At 50.0% G+C, this 20854-nt stretch overlaps 1 protein-coding gene across 3 annotated transcripts in view; it reads left to right on the plus strand.

The window, feature by feature from the left end:
• LOC142579726 (uncharacterized) overlaps positions 1–20854 on the plus strand; it is a 460731-nt gene that overhangs the window by 239425 nt on the left and 200452 nt on the right. For 2 of the 3 annotated variants that reach the window (XM_075690223.1, XM_075690224.1), the window contains one exon: positions 18793–18876. The exons of the other annotated variant lie outside the window; for it this stretch is intronic. In XM_075690223.1, the coding sequence (XP_075546338.1) occupies positions 18793–18876 (84 nt within the window). The remainder of the gene's footprint in view (positions 1–18792; positions 18877–20854) is intronic. 3 annotated transcript variants of the gene reach the window in all.

Raw genomic sequence — 20854 nt, forward strand, 5'->3', positions numbered from 1 at the left:
ACGCGCAAAAACAGTTATGCGAATGTGGCACAGTTCTTTGTGCAAGTTGATTAGTGCGTGGTTAGTTACTGCACGGATGACAACGAGCTTGGTGGCACAATACTCCACCCCGTATCAAAGGGGTTGGTCGCAAAATAATTCGATCCATACATTGTTCATCCATCAATCATGTTTGCGAATTTGAACAGAAAGCCGTCTGGAAACGATGTCTGATAGGTGCACAGATAAAGAAAGCAGGTAGCTAATAATAAATTTAAACGTACCTGCAACATGTATGTAATGCTCGCGAGCCGCAGCAAGGATTTAATTAGCACTTCGCCTCACGTATTTGCACAGCTACTGTACCTTAGCCCTAACAGCCGTCCGAGGTGACACCGCGTCTCCTGAGGGCGCTCCCAACAGGCCCAAATGGCGTGCCGGCCCTTTGAATGTTCCGTACTGCGAAGAGCGCAGAGCTCGAGGACGAGAGAAAAGACAGCAGGGGGGGGGGGGGGGCGCTTGCGTCACTGTCTCGCTCCTGCACGCCTTGCGCACCGTTGAAAATACATACGCAGCCTAACCTAGTTCCTTGTTTGATGTCCTACAGTGCCAGCTAGTTCAAATAAACGCCACATGAGCGGCTCTCACTCGCGTACGATCTTATCAAGTGAATTCTCAGCCTTGACCGTGACCACTGTACGGAACTATTCGCACGCCGAAAGACGGCAGGCCGCGCTGAGAAAAGCCTTTCCGGCGCTGCCGCACTGTAAAGGCAGATGCGTCTAGCGCGGGTTCAAAGCAGCCGCCGCTGGCGACGCTCTTCCTTTCGTCGCTGGTGGCGTTAATGGAATTCGCACTGGTAATGGGAGACCCCCACGCAGGCTTCTAAGCGCTCGTGTGTGTGTGTGTCCGTGCTCGCTCGCCCGCGCGCGCATGCGTTTCTCCTGGAGCACCGGTGTATGCGATGCGGACCTCGCTCGCCGTATGGTGTGGGGGGCACGCTGCAGGAACCAGCGGCGCGGCTAAAAAGCGAGGCCGCGAAAAAGCTGGCGCAACCTCATCGCAAGAGGGCGACGCGGGAGGCGAGCATTGTTGCGAGGACCCGGGGCCACACAACAAGCAGTGGAAAGAGAAGGCGGGATTTGGGAGGGGGTACGAACGCGCCGCCATATACGCCGGTGGTGTGACCATATAAGTAGGCGCGAACAACTAAATTGCCCGTGCGAAGTAGAAAAGGATGCGCTCCTTTCTTTCTTCTGTTTTGTTTCTTCTCTTTCTTTCCCCCTCAGGCTTAGCTCTGACTCTTCGTTCCTTTCTTCTTTTTTTCCTCGTAGCGAGGAGACAGGCAAATAACTCGAAGATGGGCAGTGGTCAATGCCCTAGTGTTGCACATTCGCTGTCAACGTAGGATGAGTTTCACGAATTCAGTTTGATTGTTCGCACAATTTTGTCTCGCTGTTATGAAACTGCGCTGGCTGACAACGTTAAGTTCATTCATTCATTCATTCATTCATTCATTCATTCATTCATTCATTCATTCATTGTTGCGTCCTAGAATGCGCCGTCGGCCATGAGAGACGCCACCACAAAGGGCTCCGGATTATTTCCCCGACGGCATGCGCATATAATAATAGTTTCGGGGGGCCGAATTTGCAACCTTCTTCCACAACGTTCTCTAAGCGTGTGCTATTTTTTTTCAGACGACTCGCATATCCTAATTTATGGATGCGTTAATTAATGAAGTAAGTAAGTAAGTAATCGACCCTTTATATTCAGTCAATCGAGAAGAGCAGTGCCATGCAGAGGCCCGTGCGGGGGGTCAGCATACCTCGCAGTGCAGTTTCCGAGTTGGTTGCAGACCAAGCTCGCCAACTCTCGCCGTTGTCGCTAATCTGCTCTTCCCCGGGACAACGTCGAGGCAAATCTCAAAGGCGCTGGCCTTTCTTTCCTGCCAGAGGGAGCGCGCGGGACGGTAGTGCGTGCCATTAGATGATCCAAGGAACCCGCTCTCAAAGAGAGTGCCCCAAGTTGGAACGCCAGGTCCTTACTGCAGAGGGCGAAAGTGGGAAACGCGCGGCGCGCCGAACAGCGAGTGAAGCCCGCGGAGCCGCCGCTCGGTAATGCGCGTCGAGCGGATTAAAAACGCGGGGAGGGGGATTATGCGGGCGAACGCGTCTCTCTCTCTCTCTCTCTCTCTCTCTCTCTCTCTCTCTCTTTGCGTGCTGGCCTCATGATGCAGCAGGCACTGAGTTGCGCGCTCTCATACAGCGGCGCCACGGTGCGTCTCATAAGTGACGCCGGTAGGCAAATTACAACACTTGTGGCAACGCATAGACTCGGGGAACAGAAGGAAGAAGAACGGCTAATGGGTCACGTTTCGTGTCGCAGTTTAGCGCTCTGTGCGCATCGCTTTGTTTTCGCGGCGAGGCGAAGGGAAGGGGCCGCGAAAGCTTTCGGAAGAAAAGGACAGCTGCCTAACGAGGACAGCGCGGCGCTTACATCGCGTGCATACTCTATAGAGCGGACAGCGGAGATTCCCGGCTTGCCGAAACGGCAAAGCCATCGCGTTGTTTCCCGCCAGTCGTATACCCGCGTGCTCCCGCCCGAACGTCATTGGCGCGTTCTTTTCGTCTTCGAGCATCGGGTCGTATGGCAGCGCGCGGATGACAGAGTGGGCCCCGTTCGTGGCGGACTAATTACCCCGCATTGTCCCGCGGGGGCGCCACCGCCGGCTCCTTAATAAGGGGCGCTTACTCTCGGTAAAGTGGCAGCGCCGCGGGGCATGCCGACATGTTACAGCTGACTAGCGTGTTCCCGTGTAATCGCCATGCACGCAGCCTGCTGTGTCCCGGCGCTTTTTTTGCGAGCGCTCGTTTAGGCACTTTCTATACGTCTCTATCGGGCCCGTGTACGTGCGCGTGCGAACGACCGCCGCGTCAGCGAAATTGAGCCGTTCCGGTCCAGGTCGCGTCACGAACTTTCGAAAGTGTAACGTCCCAAATGGAGCGGCCAGCCGGGAGGCTATTATGCTTAGCAAAGCTGCGTTGCCAGGGCTCCCGTCGTCTTATGTGCGTTTTGTCGCTCTTTTTCTTTACCATGTGCTTGCTATACATGTATATCCGCTAAAGCGCGGGCTAATAACAAAGTTTTCTGGCAGCCCCTCGTCGACCTTGACGACCCTGCATGGGAACGTTACGGGCGAGCACAAAACGCACTATGTAGTATGAGGTGAAGGCGCTGACGAAGTTGAACTTTGCTGAGTCATCAAGTCGTTCAGGCATAGTCTGGAAAGAGTATACTGACTCAGCGCGGCCCACTCTTGCTTTTTCTTTAATTATGGGAGATTAACGACGTGGGCAGTGAATCTGACAAAAGCTAATACCACTCGTGCGCCGCGGTGACCAGGCAAGTAGATTTGCGCAGACCAAGACTTGACGTTTATAAGTCGATACTCGCTTACGCCTTAATTGAAAGCCTCCGTTAGCGTCGTTATTAATGACACGGGATTTGCTTGGTCAGCAGCGCCTGCACGGCATCGCGTTCTTCGCAGGACAGACTCTACAGCATGCAGTGGCAAAGATATATATATATATATATATATATATATATATATATATATATATATATATATATATATATATATATATATATATATATATATATATATATATATATATATATATAGCTGCACCGACAAAACTTGCCAGCAATTTCGCAGGCCTTTTGCGAAAATCAGTCCGTACCTCTGGTTAAATATTGAAGAAAAGTAAGTCGCGCGGGGTGCGGGATATTATTCACAATCCGGTTTTATACGCTCAATTACCTCAAAGAGCAAAGCCGCATATACGCAGCACTTTGTTTTGGCTACTCGACAAAAGTGAGCGAGATGCTGTTATACGGGGCGAACGTGGCTGTTGAGAGAATTACACCTGACACGTTTCGTTCGCCTTTAATCTCTGCTTGCACGTATGCTCTCAGCGACCACTTAAACCTTTCATCGTGAGACGCGCTGGTCATACACTTGAACCAGAATCAGACGACAAGGCCTGCCTTTGGCGCCAAATTAGGCAACAGAAAGCGGGAAGCACTTTAAGCAACGTAGAGACCCATTTCGCTCGTGCCCGGATCTGTATAGGGCTCACTTTCCTCAATGTGTTTTCAAAGTGAGCACTTTCACGATGTGCCGGTATATCTACACCGTGATGTTTCGAAAAAAAAAAAAAACTTTCGCCAGCAGCTGCCCTTTGCGATAGTCGTATCAGAGTTTCCATCGTCTGTTAGGTTACGGATTTGAGCCTCCAGCCATCCTTCCATTTTTATATTTTAAAGAACAAACAGTAATCGAAAAATGTTAACTCTGTCTCCATTAGGTACGTAATCGTCTATAAAATTATACCATTTCAAAGTGATCACGCTCCATTAAAGTAAGAGTGAACGAATTTCGCAGGTTACCTGTAGCTCAGTGGTCTGATACGTGAAAGAATGGACAGCGTCTTGTTGGCACGAGTAGCGTTTCAATAATGCGGTACTGCGGGATAGTTAGGGATATATATATATATATATGACTTGAAGGATTACATATAGCCCGAGAGATGCTGGACAGCCGTGTGACGGGTCGCAACGAACACGGTCCGGAGTGGAAGTCCGTAGGGTTTTCGCACGACCAGTGTTGTGTGTGGGTGCTCGTGTTTGCTTTTCCCTCATCCCTCCGTCAAACTGAGTTCACTGTGCCGTCATTCTATTTAACAGAGCGAATAAATCACTCACTTCATATAACTTTTCCTTTGCCCACCCCCCTGTTTCGTGGCGAGGAGGTGATCAGACAGACAGACAGACAGACAGACAGACAGACAGACAGACAGACAGACAGACGGATAGATAGATAGATAGATAGATAGATAGATAGATAGATAGATAGATAGATAGATAGATAGATAGATAGATAGATAGATAGATAGATAGATAGATCTTGCGGCTTCAAGCGAATCTACAGGAGCATGTTGTGCCGCGTATAAGAAAAACAGCGCAAAAAAAAAAAAAAAAAACGCGCGTTTCTCGTAATTTTGCTCTAGACCAACAGGCGGCGCCAGCGGTGCGTTTTTTCCGCACTCAATGCTCGAGCACCGTGCGCGCCCGGCTGCTTTATAGCGCGTGCATTCACCAGCTAGCGCGCTCAGCGGGTGTGCATGCTGCGCCCTCTCTCGGACCGTGATGCGCCGACGCACTGCGGGGGGAGTCTGGTTGGCCGCACGGGTGTCTCATGAAATTATTCATGAGCTGCAGACGGCGCTGAAGGAAGAGCGAGAGAGAGAGAGAGAGCCAGGCACAACATTGTTACCAGCCATTCTCCGCGTGAGTCCGGAGCACAAGAAGAAATAATAAAGAAAACACAGCATAAAACAGCTGCGGAAGAGAACGCCGTCAAACACGCGTAGAAAGACGTGGACCTGCATCGCTGAAAGAGGAGACGCCCTGCAGTACTGTACCGCGCGCGCGTGTCTGCTGTTCGTCCGGCATGCCTTGTTAAGCCCCCTTGCGCTGTCCATGCCGCTGTCGCCGCTGTGCAAGGCAGCGAGCGAGCAACAACGTGGCTCTTGTTTTTGCCCCTTAACGCCGGTAATTGCCTTGTCGTTCCGTGGCCATGCGTGTCTTTGTTCACGTGGCCGGAGAAGTTGTGCCGGCTAGGCAATGCCGTCGCCGCCTGACTCGCAGCATCTGCGCCAAACAATCCTTTCTCTTTTTTATCTCATCGTTGCATTGAGTTCGGAACGCGAACGGTTCCAGACAGATGAACAGATGACGTCCCCTCCTCGCGTTTATTTATTATGCGTGTACGCTTTCGGCTGCGGATGCGTTTGCTCGTTAACGGACGCAGGTTGCTTATCGAGATAGACTAGCGCGGACAACTAGCGCAGAGATCACTGATAGCGAGAAATAAATGGAGGGAGAGACAACGCTCGACGACAATAGGTTGAGATCTACCGCGGCACTGCTGAATAAGAATTTCGCGAAGCAAGTTGGCGCACTGCGAGCCCAGAGACAACGCCAAGCTGGCTTCTCCGCAATAGTAATTATTATGCAGTGAAGCCAATTTAGAGGAAGTAGGCATTACTCTGTGAGTGAGTGAGTGAGTGAGTGAGTGAGTGAGTGAGTGAGTGAGTGAGTGAGTGAGTGAGTGAGTGAGTGAGTGAGTGAGTGAGTGAGTGAGTTGTTTTTAATTTCGGCAGATTAATAAGTGATCTGTGCAAAGTGTGTTACTGAGTGAGTGACTGAACGACTCGGCCAGTACAGGGGTGAGCGAGGGAGTGATTGACTTTCCGCTTAAGCAATATCGTAAGTGATCGAGTACTTTGGTCAATTGGCTGATTACTAATCTGTTGAGACCGCCAGAGGGTTGATTAGTTAAGGCGAACCAAGTGAGCGAGTGCAGGGGGAAGTCGGGTCTTCCTCGCTTTCTTTCGATTTTCATAACGCCCGTGCGCTGTGCTTTTGAGTGGTCTTCTTCGCCGTCCGAAATCATGCGGCGTAATTTTCCTCCTCTCCACCGGCGGCGGCTTCCAACACTTCGGCTCGCACGCCCGTCCGCCAAGCCGCGCGAAGAGCAGCGGAGAAGACCCGCCGAGCAGCAGGCCCAAACGCGCCCAGCTCGTTCGCAAACGTCGCTCGCTGGCGCATACATACGAGATGTAAACGGAGGAAGCAATTTGACCGCGGCAGCCGGTCAGCCTTGATGCATCGCCGTCGTCTCCGTGGCGCGCGCTTGCGTCCGAGCGAGAAGGGCAATATCCCACGTTCCTCGGATGGACGCGGAAGTCGTCAGCTGGCCCTCCCACGCATAAGGAGATTGGCCTTCCTCTCCTGTTGCTGCTGGCCCGCTCTCGGAGTGCGATTTCGTGCGGGGCCGTCCGGCATGCTGCTGTTGTTGTTGCTGCTGTTGTTGCTGCTGCTGCTGCCGCTGCTGTTGCGGGCGATGCAATCGTGTGGCAGCATGCCCGTTGCTTTGCTCCGACACGTGCGCGCTGCGTGAGTCGCTGTGCTGCGGTGCGTTCTGTTACAGCGTCGGCGCTCCCTGTAGGACGACTCTCGGAGTTCACGACCGCTGAAAAGAAACTTGAAGCGCCCCTGTTATGTAATCACGCTTATGCAGTAGCAAGAACGCCATTCTTACCTTGAGAAGGAACTTGGTAAGCTTAAAAACGGAACTCAAAAAAACAAAAAAATAAGCTAAAGGTGTGTAGCCACACCGCCTTCAAGCTTCCGCACCAGTTCAACGTGGCATCGTAGATATTAACAGCGTCTACTCGATTCTGGTTAATTGTTTATCGACGTAGGACGAATACACGTAGCATTCTATAGAAACCAACAACGCGACCTATCAATTTTCAATAACGTTTCTTGCGCCAAACCTGCGCACGTCTGGCAAGATTCCTTAAAATTTGTGACGTCACACTGACGCACGGCACTCAGGTTCCGGCGAGAAATTGAAGTAAGAGAAATTTCACCTTGGTTTTCTCCACCAGTAGTCGACGCTTTTCCGCCAAATATATTGAAGCAGAGCCTTGAAAGAATACTGTGTCTGTTAAAAGGGATATATAGAGACAATTTTTAATGTCCCTTTAAGTGTGCACACTTTCCTCAGCGTGTGCGTTCACAATAACTTACTCTTTATTATTATTTTTTATATTTTCTTCTTCTTATCTATCCCTCCCCCCCCCCCCTTTTTTTCCTTCCCAAGTATAGGATAGCCAACCGTGCATTTCCTTGATTAAGCTCCCTGCATTTCCCTCTTCGTTTCTCTCTCTCTCTCTTTCACTTATATATATATGCTCACAGTGATAACGAGATTTGGGGAAACTTTTGTATAATTGGGCGAAGACATACGTAAACAAAATAATTAAGCTATCGTGTAAGTGGTATATAGGGCACGGAAGGCTTCGTACTTTTGGTGTGTAACGCCTCGCCGATTTGTTCCGGCTTTAGTGCTGATGATCTCTGGTTTATCAATTCAGCATAGTTAGTCGGATCGAGAGCTATATAAAAGTTCAGACAGGTTACAATGGTACGTTTCGGTGTTGGTTACACCGGCGAGCAGTTAAGGCAGGAATCGCGCAAAGCCTACAAGCACCTTCCCCCACACTCTCCTGCACAACTCCACATGCAAGTGCAGATTATTTAACCGGGATGAGCCGACGGCGCTTCGCTTCAGTGCAGAAGCGCATACTTCCGGGCAACTGTGACAACAAGCGGCTACCACACAGTTTCTCATCTGATAACACACGGGGTTGCGTGCGCCGGTGTCCGCTAGCTTCGCGTAGTGTGGCAGCGGGGGAGTTCGAACCAGCCTCACGTTCGGCAGCACTGTCGGGGTGTGAAGGGCCGACCTCGCGGTCCGTCCCGTTTGACCTCTTCTTGGGACGCAACCCCGCACAAAGGGCACACGTATAAACGCGCTATGTGTACGTGTTTGCGCCGGCGGTGGCGGCGTTGGTGGGAGGTCGTGCCGGTCAGTCGCTAGCGCCGCGCTCGCCTCCCCTGATAGCCCCGGAGGCACGGATGGATCAGCGGGTCACGAACGACGACGTTGCACGCTCCGTGATTGACCTCCCACCGTGACCTCCTCCCCCGCACGCGAGAGCGTAGGAGGCCGCAGCAGGTGAATCGCCAGCTGGATGTTCGCACTGGCGGTCTTCCCACCGCTCGCCGGTGCGGCGTCGGCCGCCACCACTGCTGCGGGGGCGGCCGCTGGAACCCACGGCGCGGAGCGACTCGCTCCACCGGAGCGGACGCACGCCGATAGAGAAAGACAACGGGCGCTTTGGGGTTCTTTCGATTGGCGTGTGTCGCCACCTGGTGCCGACGGACGAAAACACTTCTTTCGTGTGTAGGTGGCTTTGCGCTTGTGTGTGAGGAATGGCAACGCTAAGAGGAAAGGAAATGTGTAAGTTCAGTAGACTAATAGTGCATGTAAATTAGGTGAGGCGCCAGTGCGTCGTCGTCGTTGTCGGCGCTTGCTCAATCATTTAGTGCCGGGGCAACAGGCTATCCCAATGTCATCAATAATGAGAAGAGGCGGTTAATAAACGCATGAAACGAAAGAAAGTAGAAAGAAACTGCCGTTGAGTGTGCAACGTTGGTTCGGAGCGATGTTCACTTGTGATCCGCGGAATAGACAGTTGCGCTTTAGTCGGCAGGCTTTACTATTCTTTGTCAATCAATCAATCAATCAATCAATCAATCAATCAATCAATCAATCAATCAATAAATAAATAAATCTCTTATTCAGTTGGTTAGATATCGACCTCGCGTGTTCAGATGCATCAAGAAGTGGCTCTGCGCATGGCTCCAGCTGCTCTAGCGTCGCAGTAACACTTTTTAAGCAGGGGCGGTACTTTTCACACGCTTTAGTAAAATTACGAACTCTGTCATATAACTTAATTATCAATGACTAATCGCTTTCGAAAAGAAGAGTACTGTTGAAGAAAACTGTGGAAACCGAAACGCACGGAAAACGAGAATCGTGGCGTTCTTTAATTTCAAGTACACGGAGCGCCCCGAGTGCGACTTATTCGAACTGTCCGCAAGGAATGCGCCGAGAAACCCGAGCGCACGTCCGCTCCTCTCGGTGAATACATCCGCTCCAAGAAGGTTGGAGCCGGAAGATAAAATAAGACGCCGTTGCGGCGAGACCGCGGCACGCTGCTGATTGGACACGCTTCGGGGTTGTGATGTGACAGCCAAGGCAATGAGGCGTTGCGTGGTGCCGCGTCGAATATGGCCGATGAATGAAGAAAAGGGAGGAGAACGAAAAGAGGGGATAGGGAGGAGGCGACTGGAGGGGCCTCGTACGCGGCATGCAAACGAGTTATGCGACGGCGTCTGCAGCATGCATGTATGCGCCTGCACCGCGCTCGGAGGTGGAGCTAAATAAAGACGCATGCGCGAACCGGCGAGATTTATGGCTTCGAGAACGCGTCACGACTTTTTTTCGAAGAAGAGCATTCCGTGCAAGTCATGCTGGAGTCACCCAGCGCGAATTGTGTTACGTACAACACGAGTACATATATAGCAAATCCAACCCTAACTCGCACAATCGGCATACGCGTATACGTACGAGATCGAATCAAATATACGCGCACGACTACGCGCGCGCCATCTTGTGGCTGATGACAAATCGCGTGCCACGACATCGGATACGCCTGAAGGGGGGGAGGACGGGGGGAGAGAGTTGGCGCGGTCCCCCAGGGGGCACAATGGGTCTACGCGGCGGGTGCTTTGCGTCAAATCGTGACCGCTATGTCTATAACGCTTTAACAACGGCGGTGACGACGTCGTCGCAAGCATGCGTGAGGGATGCTGCCTCGTCTACGTGACCCTCAATCTTTCTTTGTTCGAACAGTGCGCGTGTTGGTGCAGACAACCCGTGTTTTCTCGATCCTAAGCCAACTGCACTCCCGTACGGCCTTATCTATGTGCAAACATCATCTGAGTGTAACGGTTGAACCAAAACAAAAGTGTATATACGCAGCATCTGTAAATCTGTGGTGCGCTATATTTCTTGATTGCTTGGCACAGTCCACGGGAGTGTCCTTAATCGAATTTTAGTTACCTGTACTGCTGGCAATCCTTGATCAAATTGGATCATACAGCCTGGAAATGAAATAGTGTCTTGTGCGCGTATGTGCGCTGTGCAAAGATGCAATTGCTGGCACCACTAAGACAATAGAGCAGCGAAAGGGAGAATGGAGGAATGCTAAATTTTAGGCTCGATTGCTGGTCAAAATTCCTATTCGTTCTGCAGCTCTCTCTCTCTCTCTCTCTCTCTCTCTCTCTCTCTCTCTCTCTCTCTCTCTCTCTCTTATGAATAAGGGATCTTGTGGTACGTTGTATCTGTTGATATCACCTGCTTCCCGAATGCACCCTTACTGAAGATTCTTTCTATCCTCTCTCTCTCTTCTTATTAAGAGCACTTGCGCCCAGTATACATTCCCTCGCTGTGGTGGCCCAGTGGCTATAAGGTTGCGCTACGGAGCATGAGGTCGCGCGTTCGACTTTCGACCGCCGGGCGGGCGCATTCCGGCGGGGGTGGTTTACAAAAAAACGCTCGTGCACCCTGCGGTGGGTGCCCGCTAAAAATTGACAGTCACTTTACCCTACGCCAGAAGGGGTGAAGGCGAAAGCCCCCGCGCTCAAGAAACATTCGTTAAATTACTTGACATTCTCATTCGAACGCGTTGTTACTTCTTATTACTTGTTTTCTGCCATCAAAGTTCGCGGGTTCGAGTGCTTTGGTTAACTCTATACTAAATAACAGTGTCTTCATTAACTTCGCCTTAACACCAAACGTCGTGGGTTCTACTTCCTTATAAGCTCGAATAGAAGGCCGATAGAATACGTTGGACTTCGCCCGATTTGCAAAAGAAGTATAAGGAAAACATGAAGCATTCAGCCCTGCCGAAGTTGCTCTGCAACCACTTATCATCGACGAAGGAAGTGGGCCTCGCTCCATTCAAGCGTGTAAGTTCAGGGCTCATCACCTGCCGGTACCGAAAACGGCAACAGCCAGAAACAAAGGGATGTACGTCAGCATGGCGGCGTGAGATCGAAAAATCACAATAATAATAAATAAAGAAGAAGTAAATGAAACAAAAAGAAGAAGGAAGAAAACATGGCGGAAAGAGAAGCGATCAGAGCAGTGGCTGTAGTGTAACAGGCGCGCAGTAACAGCATGGCCGCTAGCGTCTATACGATGCCAAATTGAGCCGAAGCCAAGGCGCGCACGGACAGCGATCACCTGCCGCCAAACTCTCCCCCGTGCAGCGCGGAGGATGAGCCGAGTTCTGGTCACCCGAATACCAATTAGCCGCCGAGGATGGGCGGGGAGGGAGGCTGCTGCGACTTGAAACAAAAAGAAGCAAGAAAGAATTGAAAAGGGGAGAGAGGCGTTCGAAATGCCTAACAGGCACTCGTGTGTAAACACTGTCGCCCGGTGCCTGGGAAGCGGGGGGAAAAAAGAAAACACCTGCGAGCGATCACCGCCGCGCACTGCATGCACTGTTACGTGCAGTGTGGCTGAAGCCGATGCCGATTTGAGATAAGCTGTTTTTGTACACCGGTTGTTTGGACTTCAAGGCTGGGGTATATAGATAAGAAGTGATACAGAATATAACTGCACGATTTCTTCGAAAAGCAGTACTTACTCGACCTGCAGATACTCTCACGAGGATATATACACTCGGCCTACCTAAAGAAGGACATTGAACATTTATCTATGGTCGCTACAGGATATCTACATGCGATCTCCTTTGGCTGTTTGTATGTACCGCAGCTATAGTCTACAGGCAGTGTGTATGGGCCCTGGATAGCGCATGAATGTAATTCATGAGTCCTTCGTTTCGTGATTCTCAGTTTTGCTATACTGTGTTCTTCACCGTCACTACAATGTGACAATACATGCACTGTGTCGCCTTACTATTTTAGCGATCCGTTGTCCGAAGAATGTCTGTATAGTTTAGGCGTATATGCAATTGTAAAATATATAGGGAGCCAGTGTATACAGCCGCCCTCCGACTGAACCCGAAGAATGAATTCAGACGCATCTAATGGCTGCTTGACTTTAACAAATACGGTTCGTAAGGAGGCAAACATAGAATTCACTGGAAGAAAGACGCATTAAGTCGTAGCACGTTTAAGGCATCCCACTCAGAAATATCCGACATCCTCCGCGGGATAAGCAAAAGGATGTTTAAGGCGCGTTAAGTATGGCGGTACCTGTACAGTCTCTAAGCCGTCTATCGACAGTGTGATATGCCTGTCATCACGGGCTGTTTGCAAGGCAACACCTAAGGCGTTCGGTGGGAACGACACCAGTAGTACCACCGCAGGCCTGTCTCGATTTGGTCCTGCAGCCATTGTTTACCTTTGTACTAGCATATCTTTATACAGTCTGCACATTGCCTTTAAGCTCCTTGTAGACTGTTTTGCCTTCATGTATAGGCTTGTACTGTTGACTACGAGAGCTATTCAAATTGTCACGGACAGATGTCGTTTAGAAGTGCATATTTCCGATTTATCGACCGTGATCCTTCGGAAAGTCTACAGTTACCTGCAAGATATGTGAGGCCGTGAGATTGCAGGTTAGGTTATGGTAAATCATCGACAGACACTCTAAAAAGTGTTCAAATAAACTTTTTGAGAGAGTAGAGTGGCTTATAATCTGGTCATCTGACACGCGGTTAACGCCAGAATGAACAATGCCCACTCAGAAGAAAGAGGGTCAGGACGAGGAACAGGGACTCCCTTTCTCTCGTCTGCATTATTGCCTAACAAATGTTTTGCGTTATAACAGCACTTCTATATCGAACTGTGCGTCGTCTGGGTGCGTTCGGTGTGGATAAATGATCACTCCGTAACAGTATCAGCGTAAACTATAGTTCTCGCAATTAGTATTTCATTTAAAATGCAACGGTCTCACTGAAAATTTGACTGAAATAATCCGTTGTTAGCATAATCGGGTAGTACACGCATCTTGTTTGGCCGTGCTGTAAGTCCTTCCAAAGAAATGAATAACCCTTTGTACAATCGCAAAATTGCAGTAGGCTGCAAGCGAGAGCCGGTCTTAAACTGTGTCGTGCGTACAGCCCGTCGACATGCAAAATTTTGACCAAGTAGAAGAAGAAGAAGAAGAAGAAGAAGAAGAAGAAGAAGAAGAAGAAGATGATGATGATGATGGTGGTGGTGGTGGTGGTGGTGGTGGTGGTGGTGGTGGTGGTGGTGGTGAATAAAGAAAACGAAAGAATGTCTCTGTGACATCGCAATCTGCGCACAACCATTCATATAAGTTTTTATAGACGCTTACGCTGCGGCATCGCTGCATGCGAAAAAGTAATAAAAAGAAAGAAAAACGTTAGAAGTTAACTTTTGCAACAGCCTCGGCGCACGCATGCGTTTATACAATATAGTATCGTTTGCCAAGAAGGGCAGAATGTTTGCTGCAAGAAGGAGGCGCTTCTCCCAGAGTGAGGCGGAAATACCGGAGTGACTTTTTTGGATGAGAATTCCTTCCATTGGCTCTGGATGTGGCTGACTGCACTGCCGCCCACATACTATATATAATAAAACGCAGTGGTGGGCTTTCCATAATGTTGAGACGATTCAGATATAGTGCCGTTCATGGTACTGGTTTTATTGTATAGCATTGACTCGAGCTTGCTCATAAGAGTATTCGTACTTATAGTTTGTCTGGTATATAGTCGAACGTTGTACTTGCTACGGAATGCTAAGAAACAGGGCATGTCCTTGGTTAACCTTTACCGTTTGGCTTCTCTCTCTCTTGCTTCAATTCCTTGTTCCTTCTTCTAACTTTAGAATTTGGCATCTGTCAAATTACACTTCGCTCTTCATGTGCGCATCGCTAATTGGATCTAATCAAGAAAGCTCGTCGCACCTCAAAGAAAGAAAGAAAGAAAGAAAGAAAGAAAGAAAGAAAGAAAGCCTGCCCCGTTAACAGCATTTTCCCGAGAAATGCGAGGCTTCACGGCTGAAATCTCCGTGCTGCTGCTTCCACTCCGATGCACGCAACTATGCGCCGTCCGCGCTCGAGCTGGCGCTGCCGGACGCCCTTGACTGGTGAGAGCCGCTGTGCCCGCGAGCTAAGGCAGCTGCGCGCAGGTGACCAGGAAGAATGAGAATTCATTTTTTGCCGCCTCCATTGCGTCGTCTCACCGCACGAAACAAGGCGGTGGCGGCAACACTGCCTCGTGCCCTAACTTCGACCCGGAGAGAGAGAGAGAGAGAGAGAGAGAGAGAGAGAGAGAGAGAGAGAGGAGATGCGTGTGATGCGCACGACGCCTCCTAGCTTGGCGACGTCTGCTGCAGTATATGCGCTCAACTGTAATAGCGGTTCGCGAGCTAGAGGAGCGCGGGGCTAATGTGATGGCCACGTTGCGTGAATGCTTGGGCAGGAAGCGGCTGCAAGATCGCGCGATGGGGGAACCTCTCCCGCGCCCTTTCCCCCGACGGGACGTCCCGTAAAGCAAAGTAACGGCGCCCTCCCCTCCCACCCACCCCGCCTATGCAATGCAGCAGGAGTCCGGCGCGGACGCATGCGGTGTTAAAGCTCCCTGAGTGCGCGCGTGTGCATGCCGCCGCCGCCGCCGGGAGCACGCGAGAGGCTGTTTTTCTGCTTCATCGGAGGGCGCGATCGTTTTGTTTGGTTTATGTTGTAAATTTTTTTTCTTTCTTTCTTTTTACGAAATGTCTGCACTTGGTCACCGCTGGTCAAAACAAGGCACCACCTGCCTCCGCTGCGAGAGGTCATTTCGAGCTTTCTCGTCGTCGGGTGAGTTCTGTATAGGGCGTGTGTTCCAGCTGCTCGTGGAAAGTGCTGAAAGAATAAACACGACGCGTTTGTGGTCGAGCCCCACTGTAGATCATCGTGATTTCGCCACTGCATGGTCGCGTTGTTCGCCGCCGACGTTTCCCGAGATTTTATGCAAAACCGTGCACAAGCGCACGTTGCGAGAGACGTTCGCACAGCATCGAGTAGAGGGCATCGCGAGCGCCGCGGTCCGAGAGAACTTTTTTTTTCCTTAATTTTATGTCAACACCCGCAAATGCCGACGCAAGTATAGTATGAAAACGTATAAGTAACGTTATAGGACTCTAGATATCTCAAATAATTGTGATTCAACGCCTCTGCATGGGGCCGAATTCACGAAGCTTTTCGTTTGTGAGTGCTCTTTGCCGTTGACCAGCCGCCTTCACTAATGTCCACCGTTAGGATCGGCTTGAATTTTCTCTTGCGAACAGTTCCACCATTCGAACTCTTCTGAATATACGGGCCCTGATTTGTAACTCCGCCTCTAAGTAAGCACTATAGCGGTAGGCTGTACGCTTGGTATCGTTTTTCATGTCATTTTTTAATGTTCTCTGCATTTTCTCGCCAGAAAGAGCTAACCTGCTGACAGAGAAAATGAAATGACAGATAATGAAATTTTCCTCCCAAAGTATCACATCGGTGACGTCAGTGCGGCGTAATAAGTTCAGCCGTGCTTCCGCCCGCTTTGGTGCTTTTTGTGCTGTAAAATCACTAACGTTTCTATTTTAAGTTTGCGCCTAGAGTAGAAAGGAACAGTATTTTCTTTATTATAATTAATAAACAGTTAAAGGTATCCCTTTAGACGTTACTGCAATCTTTGACGTCACTAGGACATACATAGTGCAAGAAAAAAAAAGTATGACAACTTATTTTTTCATTTTACGTCATTTCCCGGCATGCCAGCGTTCTTCGGCTCTCGGTATAACGAAGTTGCTTGTACCTTTTTCCCGCGTGCGTAATCTCGATAGCGTAATAAATAGCAATCATCGTTCCTCTCGCTCTTGACACAATTGCCGCGTTGTGTTCTTTGTTGTTCTTGTCGTTGTTGTAGTTGTTAAATTAGTACGGTGATTTGTATGTGACTTTGTAACGAATTGTACTGCTCTACAATGAAAACAAAAACATGTTATATGTATCTCTGTATTCTCACCCGCAGTATAGACCGCTGTATATATAAAAGAAATCTAAAATGTGCACGCGAAAAACCGAGAGCAGTGCTCGCTCTAAACAAAAAGAATTCCCAGACACCACGGTTTGTCGCGCCTCTTCATCGCTTGCAAGCCACGTAGAATCAGTTACATCGTCGTCGTTGTCGTCTTCGTACTTCGCAAGCGTGTATACACCACAGAGACGGGGGTGTTTCCAATATTCCGGCGGCACGCCGTTCACCTCCGTAGTCTGACCCACTCATTATCCGCTCCCTCGTCGATTGAACCGTGTATGCCGTGAACCGTACGCGCACGTGCAGCTATACATACCGACTGTCTGTACACCGCTCGAGGTGCAAATTACGAACGAAGACGCCAAAGGCAGCATATGAAATAACCGCGCGCGCGCGCGCGCGCCCCAGCGAACAGTGAGGCAGGATATAGAGAGGCGCACGCATGTACTGCACGTGTAACACGTGCATCCCATGTACTCCGGAGGCGTACATACACACACACACACGTCGCGCGCGCGCCACTTGATGCACGACTTCGCGAAAATGCCCAGACGTGCGCGCAGAACGAATGCGTTGGCGGTGGCACCTCTTGGGAGACCGCGTCGCGGTGCAGGAGGCGAACGCGAGCACGCACACCCCGCGTGGCATAGGAGGGACCTTGTCTCGGGAGCAGCAGCAATCTTCAGCTACAGCAACGGCAGCAAGGAGACAGCCACGAGACCTTCAATCCCGTGCCTCGCTTTATATATATATATATATATATATATATATATATATATATATATATATATATATATATATATATATATATATATATATATATAGGTGCGTGTGTGTGTGTGTGTGTGTGTGTGTGTGTGTGTGTGTGTGTGTGTGTGTGTGTGTGTGTGTGTGTGTGTTATACGACGATATATCGACGTGCCACGAATTCCTCTATCCGTGTCAGCTGGCGAAGCTCGCGGTGTGTGTGCGCGCGCATGAGCTCGCGTTTCTCTCCTTGTTCGTTCCCGAAACGGGTGCGTAGCGATGTCGCTCGGGGGAGAAGTGGGAGGGAGAAAGGGAGCGAGGGAACGGCGGGGGTGGCACGAAAACCGACAAGAACGCACGCGGGCTCGAACAACGCTCACCTTCGGTCTTTGTTTATGGTTTCGCTTAACCTCTTTACGTGTCGCGTTCTTACGCGGGCGCGCACGCAACACCCTTTTCGGGGACCTTCTTTGCGCCTCGACCGCCCCTTAGCATCATCCGTCATTTCTTTTGTTGTTGTTGTTGTTGTTGTTCGTGAACTTTTTACGTGTCGTTATACATACGCTATGTGGGTTGCGCATAACGTATCTTCTTGCGTACTCCAGGGTAGCGTACCGTACTGCTGCCGAGAAGTAGCGACGCCTGCCTATCGAAGCTCGACCGACATTACTTATTGGGTAGCGTGGCGTTGTCGGCGGGCTGCAGGCGTCCGGTAGATCATGGCGACGAAGGAGGGGCGAGACGATTTGCTAGTGCGAAACTTGCACTGTTTATTCAAAGGTAGTCGAAAGAAAATAAGGAAAGCATGAAGTAAGAAGTATGAAGTCTCAAGTAAGAAATATATCAAAGTACATTTCGGAGCCCCTTATATAGCTCTCTACAAATGTGGGAGGGATCTTGCTTCCATCGATGACACGTGACAGGCACGGAGAGAGGGCCCCTCCTCCTGCAATACCAAGCACGGCATGGAGAGGTCGATCCTCTCATCGACGAATCCGGGAAGAAGGTCGGGTGAATGACCCCTCCGGTGCACGTGGGCTCCGGTTCAGAAGTTAGGGTGAATGACCTGTCGCCACGTGGTGTCAGACGCCAACCCTAACAATCTGCGGTATTTAGATGCCACGCAGGGCTCTCTGGCATACCGACAGAACGCCGGCCCGTTTCAAGAAATCAAAGGTGGGGGTTGGGGGAGGGGGCGGGGGAGGGGCGCTGATCGTGTCAGTGTCACTGCGATGGGTTTTAAAGCTTTGCGCATACGACCGCAGTGACACTTGCCGAAAGCCCCGCCCGCGGTTTCTCTATACATACAACTGTTAACCCCACCCCGTTATGTTTTCACTGCATCTCTTTTTTAATTGTTGTGTATGAAATGGTTGAATCATGAGCGACATCGGCCGCTCCTCTTGTGCGTGTGTTCGCATTTCGAATAACTATATATATATATATATATATATATATGCCGACGTAATCGTAATGTACGTAGTTGTGTACGTATGTTTATTTGTTTCTTCAATGTTTTTTTTTGCAGGTAAGTCGACCTGCCTTAACTGGAGCTGGCACCGGGCTATACGGCGGCTGCTTTTTCAACAGACCCACTGGATCACCTCCACAGGTATTCTGATTGCGAGCGTTGCGTGTATATGGACTATGTAAAAAAATACTTTGGGACATTATAGTTCACTTTCTCAGTGGCCCTGGCGTTGTTTCGCTGAGCGCGAGGTTCCTAACAGGTTCCTAACAAATTGCGACCGCATTCCGCGTTCATTGCTCGCTTGTGGATCGAGCCTTTGGGGCACATTAAGGAACACCGTGAAGCTGCACAGCAAGTTTATCCGGATCCCTCCGCAGCGGCATGTCTCATATGTTCAATGTGTTTCTTTTAAACGCCAAGCCCCAACAACATTCCTGTGTCCTAATTCCTGAGGCTTGATCGAGACCCCGATGATCATAATTACCACGAAGGCCACGAAGCTTTATCGTCATGCCAGTTAGAATTTCGAGTGCTCTTTCACATTTGATACTTGAATTTCGTCTGTCAACGTTTTCTTTACTGTTAGGAATGTTAATATTTCGTCGTATTTCTTTATTTTTCTTTTGCGTTATTTTCGTAGCATCTCAATTATCCGCATCGGAAGTATAGCGAGGCGTACATGTACCGGGTGTCCGACAGCTCCAGCTTTCGTTAAGCTAACTCCCTCTTTTTTGACATCAATCAATCAATCGATCAGTTTTGCATATCGAAACGTATCTGCGACTATGCACCCAAGCTACGAAATAGACGTAAAGCTTTAAGTTAAAGGCTTCATTTATATTTTATCGCTTTAAGCATTGTCTTCGCCACCGGTTTCGCGTCCATCACAAATTCTTTTATGGGCTCTGCACGCCACACGAACGAAACGGCAAATGTTCCGTGGCGCATGTATGCCCGTATAGAACGCGTTGTACGTAAAAATGCGCGCGACCTCTGGCGGCGTTTACACGAAACTCCTATAGCGTGCGCGCCGAGATTGCTTTTCTGAAACCCGACGAAGCTGAATGCTTTACGGGCGGCAAGAAACCGCGCGCCACGGTCGCGCCGGTGCACGCAGCCGCAATCGTGTGCCTCCTTTTCTGTACTGCAGCCGCTGACGTCACGCAATCCGCGACATTGGCTGGGTGGGTGCGGGTGTTCCCGGCGCTGGAAATAACGCACGCCAAGGAAATTTTGCGGGACGTGATCGATCTGTTATACGGTAACTGGAAACGGAAAGTTATTACATAAGACCTTCAATCGCAGCTTTTCCAATCTCGCTTTCATGAACTATTGGACTTAGCAATAGTGCGGCCTTAATTACAAGTGCTAATATATCTACTCTTCAGCCACTGACCGGTCGAGAGAGAGAGGGGTGGAAGGCATAGATGTATCGAAAGTCAGGGAGATTAACTAGAGCACGAAGGGAGGGGGTACGGGGACAGAAAGAGAGAGGAAAGCGGAAAACAAGTAAAACGCTTGCACGATCCAGCAGTACCAGGCTGTATCATTAACAGAGTCTATTATGAAGACCCGTATGTAGACCCCCGGAACTTCAGGTAGCGCGGACGTATACGTATGCTCTTCTGCGCAGAGTTGGTTTGGGAGCACTGGCCTAGAACATTCTTGTTCTGGTGTAGCGAACAATTCGCCAGTCTATCAAGCACAGATCACTTCATTTGTCTCTCGTCGCTATAGCACAGGAAGACGCAAAGAAGGTGTGTGGGCGTCTCCTCACAGCTACATATATTGTTGGAGGCACTGTATATAGTCTGTCCGGCCTCGGCGTTCGATCGCTTTCTGTTTGCTTCTTCTGCAGCACATAAAAAATATGCATAACAAATAAATAAATAAATAAATAAATACCCAAGACCAGTCGCCCTGTCTGCCCCGCGATATGGTTCAGTGGACGTGGCTTTGTGCTGCTGAGCGCGAGGGTCGCCGGTGTGATCTCGAAGGCCACTGGACGTCAAGTCCCTTAATTTAAATAAACAGCGTACAGAAATAACGTCGTCACAGCCACGGCCACCGGCGCAGAAGCTCGATCGAACCGCAGTATATACACTACGCGGTGTCCTCT

This window comes from Dermacentor variabilis, chromosome 4 (assembly GCF_050947875.1).
Source record: "Dermacentor variabilis isolate Ectoservices chromosome 4, ASM5094787v1, whole genome shotgun sequence".
NCBI lineage: Eukaryota > Metazoa > Arthropoda > Arachnida > Ixodida > Ixodidae > Dermacentor > Dermacentor variabilis.